Source organism: Lytechinus variegatus, chromosome 2, assembly GCF_018143015.1.
Source record: "Lytechinus variegatus isolate NC3 chromosome 2, Lvar_3.0, whole genome shotgun sequence".
Taxonomy (NCBI): domain Eukaryota; kingdom Metazoa; phylum Echinodermata; class Echinoidea; order Temnopleuroida; family Toxopneustidae; genus Lytechinus; species Lytechinus variegatus.
In genome coordinates this window covers 29,283,673-29,299,311 of record NC_054741.1, presented here as the reverse complement: position 1 = coordinate 29,299,311, position 15,639 = coordinate 29,283,673, and the positions used below count along the sequence as shown (strand labels likewise).

At 35.1% G+C, this 15,639-nt stretch overlaps 1 protein-coding gene across 1 annotated transcript in view; it reads left to right on the top strand.

Annotated features, from left to right (window-relative positions):
- The window catches only part of LOC121407777 (palmitoyltransferase ZDHHC3-like), an 83,129-nt gene that overhangs the window by 4,971 nt on the left and 62,519 nt on the right, over positions 1–15,639 (top strand). Inside the window, exon 3 of the mRNA XM_041598973.1 lies at positions 8,675–8,860. Coding sequence (XP_041454907.1) covers positions 8,675–8,860 — 186 coding nt within the window. The remainder of the gene's footprint in view (positions 1–8,674; positions 8,861–15,639) is intronic.

Genomic DNA, 15,639 nt, shown 5'->3' with positions numbered 1-15,639 from the left:
CAATTTGTTAAATTTGAATATGAATATTTTTGTCTCGCCTGCGTAGCGGAGTGAGACATAGGTATCAAGTGCTATTTCCAGCGTCGGCGTCGTCGTCGTCGTCAACAATTGTGTTGTACACCCAATAACTTTCTATATCTTCGAGGTGGTATCACCAAATTCATACTAGAGGTCCATCTCCTGAAGGCACAGTTCAAGTTTGAATAAGGTCAAAGGTCAATGAACTTTCCATGACTGGCACTGTGCTGTACACCCAATAACTTTCTATAGCTTCGAGGTGAGATCGCCAAATTCATAACAGAGGTCCATCTCTTAAAGGTGCAGGTCAAGTTCAAATGTGAGCCGAATTCGAATAAGGTCAAAGGTCAATGAACTTTCCATGACTGGCACCTGTGCTGTACACACAATAAATTTCTATATCTTTGAGGTAGGAGTGCCAAATTCATACAAGAGGTCCATTTTTTGAAGGTGCAGGTCAAGTTTGAATGTGAGTTGAATTTGATTAAGGTCAAAGGTCAGTGAACTTTCCATGACTGGCACTGTGCTGTGTTGAACACACAATAACTTTCTATAGCTTCGAAACAGGTATTAAAGATATCTGACTGGTACATGTACTGTATGTTCAGATGCTTTTTGCATCTGTTTGTTCCACTAATGGCATGACCTTATCTGTTTGTTCCATTAATGACATGACCTGTAGTTTTGACATGCAGTCTCTTCAATGGAATATGGGGAATTGAATATAAGCAATGAAATTCAATTTATTTCAATTTATTATTTCACAAATTCTTATAGAAATCAGTACAGATTACAAAGCAGATGTAAATAATGGCAAGAAAAGCTGCTGAAATACATTAGAAGGCAAGTCAAAGAAAAGGTCAACCTAGAAGACAAAATTTCATCTTTTTTTAAGAAGTTATCTTTGGTGGGGTAAGAAAGCCCAAATGTTGAATTTTAAAATTTCATTAAGAAAAAATGGATAATGTGCAAATTTGTGCTAATTTGGGGCACCTAATTTGCATAATTGGTAAAATGGGCCTAATGAGATAATGATAAAAGCTTATAGAAATTCAAAACAAACCTTGTGAGATATAGTCATAGGCGGGACATGGACCCCCAACATCTTATTACTTTTGGGGAAAAAGTGGTGTCATCTAATTAAATACGCTGTATACCAATTCCAATTAGGTCTCGTCCAAGGATGGAATGTCCCATGTATACGTAACATTTTGAGGATGTTTTTTAAAGTTATTTCTCAGAATACAATTCTTGTGTTGTTACATCTCTAGGAAGTTCTAATTTGAGTATGAAAATGTTATACCATAAAAAGTTTCAAAAATGTATCTTGCAGTTTGATACAAAGTTAAAGGTCAAGTCCACCTCTCGAAAATGTTGATTTGAATCAACAGAGAAAAATCAGACAAGCACAATGCTGAAAATTTCATCAAAATCGGAAGTAAAATAAGAAAGTTATGACATTTCAAAGCTTCGTAATTTTTCACAAAATAGTTATATGAACGAGCCAGTTACATCCAAATGAGAGAGTCGATGATGTCACTCACTCACTATTTCTTTTGTTTTTTATTGTTTGAATTATACAATATTTCAATTTTTACGAATTTGACCATAAGGACCAACTTGACTGAACCATGAAATGTTAGACACTGGTAGTTCCACGTGTTCAGGGAGGAATGAAACTTCATTTTACATGACAATGACAAGAAAATCAAAATATTTCATATTTCATATAATAAAATACAAAAGAAATAGTGAGTGTGTGATGTCATCACTTCCCTGAAGTGCATACCGACAGAGATGTGCATATAACTGTAATGTGAAATGAAGCAAAACTTTAAAATGTCATAACTTATTTTACAACCGATTTTGGTGAATTTTTCAGCATTATGCTTGTTGGATTTTTCTCTTTTTATTCAAATCAAGTTTTTGTTGGGGTGGACTTGTCCTTTAATTTTAAAAATGTTATGGGACAAGAAGATGTTACATGTTTGTATGGGACATTTGTACACAACGTCAATGGGGAAGTGAATATCATTTATTTGTGTACAAAGTCCATGGAGAAAAACAAGATTCCAGAGTGTTAAAAGTGATTTATTCACCTTTTCTTTCGTTTCTAAAGACTGATTTGTTATATTGATTAATGAAATTGAACCCCAAAAATGATGAAGATGGAAAAATGTGATAAAACTTCAAACAATAGAAATACCGGTACTCTTAAGAAATTCATGAAACCATAAAAAAACAAGAATAAAAAATGTTGAAATGGCTCATTTCATTTTCAGCCGTATCACACATGTCTCAATAGAACATTTTGATTTTTAAAATTATGGGGAAAATTGTGTAAGTTCTCCATGGGGACAAAATATCCCTTACATAACTGTCCCATACGTAACATGGCATTTGAAGGGGGAGTTCACCCACACAAAAAGTTGATTGTAAATATAGCAGAAAATAATAAAACAATATTGCTATTTTTCTGCTATTTTTACAACAAACTTTTTTCAGGGTGAACTTCCTATTAATGGGTTTAATTAGAGTCTGTAATTAGAGTGTTTTTACTTTTAATATGACATTTAATTGCCTTTATACTACATGTAGAGTGTTGTGACTTTTATCACACAGAGTAACAAGTTTTCAAATGAAACACTTTTAGAGAATTCTCAACTTGAAAATTTTTTTTTTTTTTTCTGCATCCCTGAAGTAACATCACATGTTTTCTCTCTAACAGGTCAACATCAAGGTCATACGTGTACATGTATGTCACATTCTTACATGATTATTCTTCTAGGTATCAACCATCATAATGGTATTAAATCTAATCAAAGTAATTTTTTCATTTAACACTATTTTTCAGGTCATTAATGCCTCTGAAATGTCCCATAGTTACAAGCGTTAATTCTTGGACTTACCCTAAAATAGACAAATAACAATTCAGGGTAAGGAATTACTGGAATTGGGTGGTTGAAAAATCTCAATAGTTAACAGATACTGACAACCACCATAGTCAAATCAAAACAAAATATTTTGTATTGTGAATCTACCAATTTGATTTATTAAGTTGATAAGAAATCCTGCTTATTTTTGTCCTACACTTGTCATCTAAGGTTGCATATTTTACATAAATGCCAAATCTTGATCATATCTCAGTCTCATCTTGAAATGAAGGGATTCCTTTTCAGCAGAGCTACCAACTTAATTTGGAAATAGAACTTATATTTGCATTGTTAGAAAAGACGGGCAAGAATGCCGTCTTGACCATGAAACTGGATGTTGTTGGTGATGTCAATACAGATGCACAGTACGTGTAGCTCAATAGCAATTATTTAGACCTGGAAGATTGCCTTGCCTGTTTGCCGAGATGCTTCCAAGGCACTGTTGGTGGCAGGGCAATTTCACTCCAAGGATGAAATCCTAACTGTTTCACCGAATATTAAGCACCAATTCACAATATTTCTAGGCAAGGGACGTGACTTTCCTGTGATATACCCCCATATGTTTTCCCTTTGCCCTCTCCTTGTTGGTTATTTGTTTAGATGGGATCTTGGGTTTGGTCGGCAATCTAAGGAGAGACAAAATGAGGAGATAACAAAATGAAATGGATTCTGGTTACAGGGCTTACATGCTACTCGTGGATTTCATAAGTAACTTGATCCATTTTTCCATTTGGGTGAAATATTGGGAACTTATCTAACATGATGAGAATAGATGTCAGTTACGTCTGTGCAGCGATGGGTAAAGTAACGAGAGAGAGATAGAGAGAGGTTTTCCTCTTGTGAAGGGCTTATACACTGCACTTCCTTTTCTTTGGATGTATACATGTACACACAAACTTTTGTTTTATCATGGTGTTACAGTGCCAGCATATATGCACGATGTAGACAAGAAAGTTCTCCAGAAAGTGTGCAATAACCTGGACCGTTTTGATGTACTTTCCTTTCTGATTATTTCTTTCAGTCAAGAAACAGCATTAGATGGTAGTTTTACTTTTTAAGATGTTGATCACACCCTTTCATGATGTATGTTTTACATTAGAAGATTGAATTCCAAAATTACATCTATGTACTAACATAGTTCTTTTTTTTTATAGAGTCGGACCATAATGGTTTATGAAATCTGCTTTTTTTTCAAAACTCATTCCCATTACTAACTCGTTTCCTGAACTCAACGTTGATCCCTTGACTAACTTGTTTCCTCGACTTACAAACTTGTTCCATCAGTTTTTTACCTACATGGGAACGACTTAAAAGCCCACTGCTTGTGATGTTTTGGAATGAAACTCACCATTTGAGGCATACAGTAGATAGTGACAACAGCAGTCTGCAACGTATGACTGCAATCAGCTGCAGTACGCTCACAGCTCTGTTTAGACACGTAATCTAATTTTACCATTATTCAGTTTGTGAAATGAAACTAGGGCACTTGCAAATGTGCAACTGTGAGATTGTGAAAGTGGTATGCTACATCTGAATATTCAAAGTAGAATTCATACACCATTAATTTTGATGTCCATTTCAGTTTGAAGTAAGACACACATACTTTATGTAGCCTATTTTGCTTCGAATTTAAAATTGAATTTCGCTTTCGGTTTTGGTCTTAATTGAAAAGCCATTTGTTTGATTCATTTTTTTTTTTAGAAAGAAAACTGTGAAGCTGAAAGAAACATTTCCTAAAACTGAAAATATTTTCTAAAAAAAAGAAAATGTGTTGGGTTACACCGTGGACCCTACCACATGATTACTCAGTCACAGACCTGCACAGATTATAACTGGTCAGCTCAGTAAAGGGCTGTGTTTGCGATAAATTTGTGTACATGTAGCACTGTGTGGAGGGTGGTGGCAGTGTAGCTGCCTGGTTGGATATAAACCTAATTATATAAAATAATAATTCTTCCTTAGAGTTTAATATAAAGGCCTGGTCACACCCCCCGAGCGTTACTGGAGCGGAGAGAAAAAAATCATCACCGCTCGCTACCGTTCACCATTTTTTATTTCGATTGTGTTTTTTTTGTTTTCGATTTTTTTCCCCCAATTTTGTGAGCAAAATTTGACTCTCTTTCCCTTCCACTCCACGACCGCTCAATCAACGCTCGGGCGGTGTGACCAGGCCTTAAGCACTTAATACATTGGAATGACCTCTAAACATTTTACTAATTGTACTGAATGCAGACTGAATCAAGCTTAAGTCAGTGGATAATAATCACATTTTACCTGGTGCCCATTCAATTATGTCATGAAATATTTTTGTTTCTTGGGTATGGGGGATACATCAGTGAAACCCATGAATTTTCCCCTTCTTCAGTTAACTCGAAAGTGGGCTGAATCAACAATGAAATAGTATTAGTGTGAATAAATGTGCAGAAATATCCTTGGGGATGTGCACTAGAAAGGAGATGACACCAATTCAGGTGGTCATCTACCATGCACATGTATAGGCTGTGCACAGAAATGCCAAAAAGATGAGTTCCAATCGCTTGCAAATAGATAGTTGCCATGGTAATAAGGTAGCATCAAGGTTATTTTGGTAACCTTTTAAGGGTACAGTTACATGTACATGCATGAACACTGCCTAGAGCACTGAGATAAGTCCTCTAATTGGTGTACTCTTACTTCGTAGATCCACTATCCAGTACAATTGCTGAAGTGGTGTTTGTCATAATTATGAGGCAAACCAATTAATTTTGTCAATTTTAACTCTGTCCCCATTCCCAATAAAAGAAGAGCTGTTAGAATTCAGAAACATGTCAAATATACCACAAATCTAAGAACAGTGCCTACATTTATCTGGATAGAAAACAAACAACAAAAAATGTAGGCCCTACATGTGGATCCATGTAAAAATGGAGCTCATCTGTTCTTTTATTATTTCATTATTCATGGGCAATTTGGGCATGGTAGCTTAGAGTGCTCAGTGGCCTTGTGGTGCAGTGATAGGCCCATATTCTCAAAAGAGGTTTTAATTGTACCATGGTACAAAAGTTACAAAATCATGTACTATGCAGATTTTAAAACATAATTACAGTATGCTTATTTTATCGCGTACACAAAGTTAAATCCAATTAAACATGCCCTTTCAGCAAAGAACGCTTAAAATTAAGCATGTTAATGAATAGACAGGAATATCCGTCGTTTCTGGGGATTTATTCAACAATTTCTGACATTTTACTGTAATCCCCATTCACCGACGGTAAAGTGTACGTGTGGGCTCCCATTTGTTATAACACCAGCACTTTTGTCCGACCAGAGTCCAAAGTTTGGGGTTATATAACACATCGAGGTTACAATCTAAGGATATGTAAACTACAAATTAAAAATATTTCATTATTCAATTTTAAAATACTTTAAACGATATAGATGAAAATGCATGAAAATTATACCTTACCGATGTTTAGTTGGGAAAAGCACAGCTCATCGATCCAAATTAAGGCAGCCAAACTATGAAATATTTACAAACGAACGGGGAGGGCGTCAACAATATACGAATGTGATATCGATATTGCATTCCACCAGCACACCTACAAGGCAATAATACGATACGATACACTCACGAAGACAAACGATAATAGTTATAATCGCGATATATCGAGACATTAACGATAATGACGTCATTCAAGATGGCAACTTTCAGGGAAAACCGTTAAGGTCGGGAGAAAATGTCTTAGATGACAGATTTCTCAATCATCCAGTGGATTTTTTTTAATAACTCCGGTCCAAGGTATGCAATTACTTAAGTTATTTATATTTCCCTGATAATTAAACTGTAAATTTCACTCAAAAAACAGTTTTAAATCGCGATCTATAAAACGCTAGTTCACTATACGTTGTCTAGCCACGGACCCCCAACCCCTTCAGTCTATGTATGGTGAGTGGAGCCAACGTAGTTCAGCGGAACAACCAAAATACAGAGACTGAAGCTTTTGGTCTAGTTAATGAAATAAATCTGCATTGTCCATGGTTTTTTACCATGGTACAATTGAAACCTCTTTTGAGAATACAGGCCATTATGTAAGATGCAATCAATATTTACAATCCTTTTTTGTGCATGGATTGCTGTAGACTTTTAGTTGAAGGAAAATATTTAAAAAGGGGACACTGACATTCCTGAAAAAAGAATTAAAAGATAATAAATTGTCAATACATGTACGTACACTTTAAGACAATCGTGTTAGAGGGATAGAAAGCAAAATGTCAAAGGAAAATGGGGAAATCATGCAGAGAGCACTGTGTACATTTGTCTCTTATTACAAATGTCATCACTCTCCCATTAGAGTTAGATCTGGTGAATCCCTCTCCAGCATCAAATACCAACTGATTCTATCACCCACGTTTATTGGAGACCCTTATAGACATTGAAAACAACAGAACCAGAAACACCTTTTTTGTCTAGTTTTGTGTGTGTGCATGATGAAGCCCATTTAAGATGACCCATTAACATTTTTGTATGGGTCTTGGATTCATTGTTTATATTTTTTGTTATAATTATATTGAAACACTTTATACATGGACCTACTAGCAAAGTAGGTCTAAAAACTCTATGCTTTATATACATTTGGGACTCTTTTTGGGAGAACATTTAAATAAGAACAAGCTTCCCTTTGATTCCCCTTGTCTACATGTACAAAAATGTGTTAATTACACATTGAAAGTGAATCATAAATAAATAAATATCCTACAGTGTAGAAGAAAGACAGTGAAAAAAATAGTTGTTATAAAGTGGAAGTGAATGTTGATAATATTTAGGAAGTGCCTCTTTGTTTTCAAATGAAATGATCTATTAAAGCCAAAAAAGATTGTATGAAGCTACTAGTATAATGAAATATCAGGAAATATTTCTGTTTCATATGTGAATTCAGACTGTTTTTGCAAAGAATTATTTTGATTTACAGGTACATGTATAGACTGCTCCAGTATCTAATTTTGTTTGATATCAATTATTAACCCGACAGTTGACTGTACAGTACTATGAAGTGTTGCTTTGCTGTCATAGATACATGCTCTAATGACCCATGATGCTATTAACCTTTGTCTTAGAGTGTCAGACATAATTGGTTTTATTGGGGGTATAGAAATCAGAGAGAGAGAGAGAGAGAGTGAGAGACATAAGACAGGTTTGGGGAATAGTCCGAAATTTTATACTGACATTCTCTCCAGTTTCAACTTTAGGAGACTCTTCAGCAGTCGCCATGGAACCAAATTTACCCAAATTCAGGGATTAATATTATACATGAGAAGAAAGAGGAGGATGCACTGAAAACTTAGAGTCTATTATAATACATGCATAATATAAGATGTTGAAATGAAAGTAAAACAAGTTTAACTACTTTGATATGCCTCTCACAGTTTCAATATCAATTTCATTCATGTAGCATTTATATTTCAATGTTTAAGAATAATAAATATTGCCAATTTGAGGATTAAAGATGATTTTTCTTCTTTTTTTTACCTCCATCAGCTCTGTCTAACTATGGGTTAAATGAATATAAAAGATGTCCAAGTTTTCACTCTTTTAGATTTTTGTTGTTGTAATTACAGGATCCTTGTGGTATCATCTGTGCTGTGATGACCTATCTGTGATAACCTACCTATCTAATGGGTTAAATGAATATAAAAGATGTTCAAGTTTTCACTCTTTTAGATTTTTGTTGTTGTTGTAATTACAGGACCCTTGTGGTATCATCTGTGCTGTGATGACCTATCTATTGATTGGTTATGGTCAGTTTGCTGTCAACGTGGTGCTGCTATTGCCATCAGGTATCCAACCCTATACAGTCATCCATGGATTCATCTTCAATTTGTTTGCAATCTTTGCTGCAGTCTCTCACGCCAGATCTATGCTCACAGACCCAGTAAGTGATGATTTATTGTGCTAGAAGTCTTTTTTGATGATGTTGGTGGTGGTGATTAGTTTACCCAACTGCTAGTAAAGCGTGAATGCTTGTAAGCAAGCAACCAGAAGACTTAAGGCATAAGGTCCTCTCTTCAGGACCAGGGACCTGTAGTATAAAAGTTACTATTATGGTAACTTTGCCATCCAAGGGTAACTACCATGGTAACAAAGCTCAACAGCCAATCAAAACCAAGGATTCAATTCAAGTTACCATTGCATGGCAAAGTTACCATAATGGTGCTCTGGTAATGAGGAAAAATGCCTTACCAAAGGGAGCTAGCACACAAAGTTGGAATTGAATCTGGGTCACCAGAATATGAAACTCCTGCTCTACCGATTGAGCTATTGCCTCTCTTCTGTGGTCCACATACAGCAATGATGAAAAGTGCATCTGCATATGCCTTTGTAAGGATCTTTACAGATATATTTTTACCAGATTTTATGATCAGATCTGGGCTTACTCACATACAATGTATGCACAATCTCCACTGATGGGGGAGGTTTTCAGCTACGAGTCAAGTCAGTCAAGTAACAAAGTAAGGCTCATCAAGATCTACGTTGTAGGAGGAAAGTAGGATTTGTAGAAAACCACTCTCAAGGCAATGTTAAAGAAAATGTTTCTTTAAAAGCACTGTCTTGTTAGTTATTTTTCTCAAACAATTATTTCAGTCAGGCAGATGAGATGCAATGATATCAGAAACCTATATTAAAGATCTGTCAGTAAAAATCACCGACCAATGGCTTCATGAAACATCCTGACGCGAAAAGCAATGTTTGGAGCAAGTCACACAAATGGCATATTATGGTAATAAATCAAGGAAAAATGATGATCATGGTGACTCTTTTATGACTACCATTTTAGCATTGATTTAGATTTCCTGCAGAATCCTTTTCCCATCATGGTCCAGTGTACTCAGTTACCATGTTTTACATAATGAGGCGATTTTAATGACAAGGGCAAAAGGGCGCATCTTGGTCTAGTGGTTCTGACACTCGCCTTTCAAACAGAGGGTCTTGATTATGAATCTTAGCGATGGCGTGTTTTCCTTCAGCAATAAATGTATCCACACTGTTCTCCACTCGACCCAGGTGAAGTAAATGAGTACTGGCAGGAAGTAATTCCTCTAAAAGCTGTGCGCACCAGAATCGGTAGACTAGCTTAGCCGGGGTATTATTTATCATTATTATTTAAAAAAACAAAAAAACACTGCTTCTGAGATAGTACACTGTTCTAATTCACCAGTAGTAAGGCTGTGGGATTACTTTATTTCTTCAAAGTCAATGTTGCCTGCTAAAACATCTGTTCCTGTCTCAGATATTTCCATTAGGTTTCTTATCACTTTACTGAGAGTCCTAACAGTAGTGAAAATCAAGAATACAGTATGTTCCATGTTCTGATGATTTTCATTGCTTTGTGTCCATACACTTTTGTCTTTCTTTACCTGATATTACAAAGTTGAAGAAAGATGTCACACTGGAGAAAGTGTAAGTTGCAAAAAAAAATCAAGTTCATGAGTTAGTCTTTATGCAACAATCGTTCAATTCTAATTCAGGTATGTATTTCCAATAATTTACTTAAAAAGAATTTGGAAATAAATACTTGAATTGAAATTGACTGTGTGAAAAGTAGTACCAATCATTTATCATTTCATAACTGAAATGGATACAGTGGTTACTTAGATATTGTTATTATTATTTTGATTTGATATCACTTTGTTGAAATCACAATAAAGGGAAGAAATTTACAAAGTAAATACAAAATAAAGATAAAGATAGGCTCAGGCCATGATGCATTACTGTCCATGCAGGGCAGTAGTATAAAACTTCATGTACAATTTCGATATAAGTAACAGCTACATAACTTATACATATATAAAATACCTTAAAAATGAGTATGTGAAATGATAAATAACAGCCAAAAGTAAAAAGAAATACACATACATACATGTTTATACTAAGTTCACAAATATTAGGTTGGGGCCATTCTCCAAAGCATAATTATTAGGAATAATTCTGACCACAATACTAAGTCTGATAGGCCTACCATTAAAATGAAAATCACTTTTATTTTTTAACAAATTTTCCCAACCCAAGAGTTTGTCCACATTTCTGCATTATCATAATAAAAAAGATATGAACAATGTATTTTTAGAAAATTTACAGGTACAATTTGAATTTAGTTTTATACTCTAGCTCAGTGTGAACTTCACTTTAGTAGTTCATGTCTGTGAAAGAAGATCTTTTGATTAACATCTATGGAGGAGGCCTTGGAGACACATTACGCTGTCTGGAAAAGCGGATCATCAAGGAGATCACCCAAATGGGTTTGTCATGGAAAACACAACAAGTTTTTTTATTTAATAACTTCAGTGAACTAGATGGCATTTAATTGGAAATCTGTCCCCTTGTGGTCCATGTCGGTATGAAATAAAAATCAATAAAGAGTAAAACTGTCGTGAGCATCCTTATTTTGTTTTGATGATGAGCAATAGACAGCATGCCGCTACTGTTTAATTGCCGCTTGGTATCATTCTAGACACAGCCAAGAATTGAGAGGGTCAGATTCAAGTTCATTTATGACCAAGGAATTTGTCAGTAATTTAGCACTTAATGAGTGCAATTATGTAGCCTACATAGATCTGTAGGATGTCAAATACTACTTGATTGCTTACATGTTTGCATACCTTTGATTTGCCGCCAGCAATTAAACTTCATGAAAAATATGCTTTACTATTAATCAGAACCAATCAGATTTTTCCAAGTTATATCTTTTGTCGGGTCTCTTTATGAAATATGATTTATATTACAATGTAGGTGCTTTGTTTTTTTAAACTATTGTTATTTAAAATATAAAATTTGAGTTTTTAAATCATCTGTGACCTGAAAAGAACGACTATTCCCGATGACAACAAACAAAAAGTGTTTTAGCAGTGAGGTTATGCTTTGGAATGTCCCTCATTTGTGTACTACTGCAAATATCTAAATACAAGTATACAACTAAAGAAGAAATATTAAAAAAAAATCTAATACAAAATATGTTTCATTTGAGGAAGATCAATTATTAAATACCAACTGCCTTCATATATTTTGTGCCTACATCTTTGTAATGGTAGCTATAACTACATGTAGGCCTATCGATAAGTTTAACTGCAACTGTCCATATTTGAAAAGGTTTTGTTAAAAAATATTGCTGCTCTGCTTAATAATGTCAGAATACCAAGTATTAAAAAACACACGCATGAAAGGTTTTCATAGTTTGAAGATATATCGACATGTACATGTAGGTTGTATCATCATGATTTCACAATCCATGAGTTTATCTACTGTATGTTCTCTTTAAATTTGAAATAGCTATTGAGATGAACGTGTACATGTACGTGTAATTTTAATAATAATAATTGTATTTATTATATAGCGTTAAACACTGACTTTCTCAGATATTTCTAAGCACTGTACTGTAATGCAGCATAATTACCCTGGCTTTAGCAGAGCAACTGTTACACTCTGCGTTTCAAGGAATAAATTCTTACCAGGTACCCATGCACCCCACCTGGGTTGAGTGCAGTACAATGTGGGTAAATTCTTGCTGAAGGAAACAACGCCATGTCTTGGAATGGAACCCACGTACCTCAGATTGAAAGACGAGAGTCATAACCACTACACCTTGGTCCCCCCACACAGTACTATTTATTATTCAGATTTCTTCCTCCCAAGATATGATGACAGTGATGATGCGGTCCAACCACTTCCAAGCCTGAGCCAGAGTGCTCAAACTCCCAGCCACCCCCTGACTATCATCAGTGGTACATGTAGATATATTCTTGGCGGTATCAACTATCATTTTGTTCATTTCATCCTCATCCATTCAGCCTGACCCTGTCAGATCAGCTCCCTTTTTTTGGCTGCACTGTTCCAACGGAGTTAGGTTTGCTCAGGAGGTGATGGGTAAACGCAAGAAATAGATCAAGCACCGAACTCCAGCGATTTGCGGTCTTTGTCCTGTACGTAAGGGGACCTCTTTGAAGGGTTCGGATTTGCCCAACTTGATTGATAAGAGTGCATCTGTATGTTCATAGTGTTAGTGAAGATGAAGAGTGAGCCACATCACCCATCATTGGTGACAACCCTTTGCTATGCTTTGAGGTCATGGATGATTCTATTCGGTGAAAGAGGGCCCTTTTACACATGAAAATAACTTGTATAGAACCGTAAAAATTAATTTGCCGTCATCAGTTACATGGATGACTATTGTATTCATAAGAGTGTCTGTGAACAGTACTCATTTGAGATTAAAGTGTAAGTTTTTGTATCATACATGTATTTTAAACTAAGTTTGGAATGGGTTGACTTTAATTCTTTTTAACGCTTTAAACAGCATCAGACTTGGCATGTTTGACTAAATCATTAATCCATTGATGCTTATTGGCCTGCTAGGAGTCAGAAAGCCCTAGAAGGTTGCTGTCAAAAACATCTCATTAGGATTTGAGCAAGAATATTTTGTTTTTGATTTCATCATTAAGTTTTGCTACCTTGAATTCCCATCAGTATGCCCTAATACCTTGAAAGCTTGGAGGCAGCATGAATCCAACCTCCTGCATTCTAGCATTGTTCATGTGCCATCTTTCAGGTGTACATGTATCCTGAAGATTGATCACATTCTTACAAATGTTCATACTTTAAGATTGGATCATAAATCATTCTTATTCTGATTTCTCACTTGAATTATCATTGCATGTTGTCTGTGAAGCATGTATATGGTTTGTGACTTCAAAGTCTGAGGATGAAATAAGTTGCAAGATTATGGACTTTTCGGTTTTAGCGCAGCTGTTTGAAATCTTTTGAAAATGTAGCAAGTAGCAACAATAGTACTTCCTCTTTCTTTTGATTGAGTTTATAATTGTCTTTGTGTATTTTGATTATTGATTTGATTTTGATGAATACATTACTCTTTTTATTCTCTCCCTATTTTGTTGGTGCAATATTTATGATAGAAACATTATGTAGAAAAGAGGCAAACAAAAACAGGTGTAAATTCCATATCCTAGTCTGGAAAATCACTAGTGATATACATCAATAAAGTCGGGAAAATAGAAGAAAATCACATTTTACCCTCGTGATTAAACTGGGGAAAGACCGTTATCGGATATGATGGTCCCATGGTGCACATCATAGCAAGCATCTTGTTACCTAAACAGCCCTTGGAGATCCTATTTATTAATCAAGATTTTCCTCTCACCTTACAGTAAACAGCTACCCCTCTCAGCTTCTTCGTAGGTAACTCACGCTAAATTGCTCAATCCTATTATACGACTCCCGAGGCTCCCTGTTTTGGATGTATCCAGGCTATTCGAGAAACCAGATACCTGGTATGGCTACTCGCCTTACAGGAAACCCCAGGAAAGCTCATCTCAGTTTAGATATATCTATACAATATTGATGCTAATTCTGTGTATACAATTTGATGGTTTCATGTTCTTTGGTATATTTATAGTCAATTCGATTTGAATCTAAATATATAATAAATGATTATCCTTTAGCGTCAGAGTTATTTCTCCTTGTGTAAAGTTCATAAAACAGTTTTTATGTCCGATAACTGTGGAAAGCTACTGAAATTGTTGCATGTGATTGGCTGGGAGCATTTATCTGTCAATGAACGTTACTGAAAAGATGTTTCATGCAATGCTTCAGTTTGTGAAAAGGAATCTGTACTATAGAGTTGGTATCTTTTGGAGATGACTTTGGTGAAGACGTTTAGTGTAATACTATGAAAAATGTTTGCAAAAAATATTCATGTGAATTTGCATTGAATTTAAACCAGCAATCTCCTACATGCATTTCAGAGGAGAAGAGAAGTAGGGGAAATCTTGATAAGTGTATTGTAATTTACATTCCTTCTTTCAATTTTTCTTTTTTAATCATGAAATAAAGTCTAACCTTGTGTGTTTAATTATAACCATATTCAACACATTAAAGATGAAAGCTGTGGGACCATGCTATCGTGAGTGATGGGAAATTTATGGACTAGCTACATCTATTCTTTCCTAATTAATAAGCCCTGGTAATTTGTCACATATCCCTTCATGACCCATCTATCATCTTTCATAATGTATGCTCTACATTAATGGCCCCTATAAAGGACATGATGTGATCCAGCTCTATTTTAAAGGGTAGTTCACTCTGACTATCTGTGCATTGAATTCATCATCAGATATAGTATGCTTCTTTGGAAAAAAATTATAAGAGGCATAAAATATGACACTGGCTGAAATATGTTGAGAAAGATCTAGGTTTTAGAAAAGGAGAAGCTTTTGGGGCAGTTGTGATATTACTAAAAGATAATATAAGATGCAGGGTACCACTGAAAAGGTGTTATGAAAGCAAAATACGATTTTCTACAAAACTTGCAATATAAATTTCTAACACTTTTGGGGGGATTTCTCTTGTAAATGAAGGGGATATAATGTTTTATCAATATTGCAATTTTGTAATTTGCTCCTCTTGCATTAAATTAATCTTATTTGAAATCAGTTTTATAATCAAGATGAATAATGTGTTACCGTGTTTGGAAGGGGTTTTCCCGAAGTGAGCAGATAAGCTAGAGAGTCAATTATCCCCTTATTAAAACCTGAGAACGATGTTAGAAATTGGTTTTGTAATACCCAGAGAATCAGGGGAAAATATATGCAAGTTCCGTCATGTCTAGTATAGAATGAATGAATAAGAAAAGAAATGAAGTGA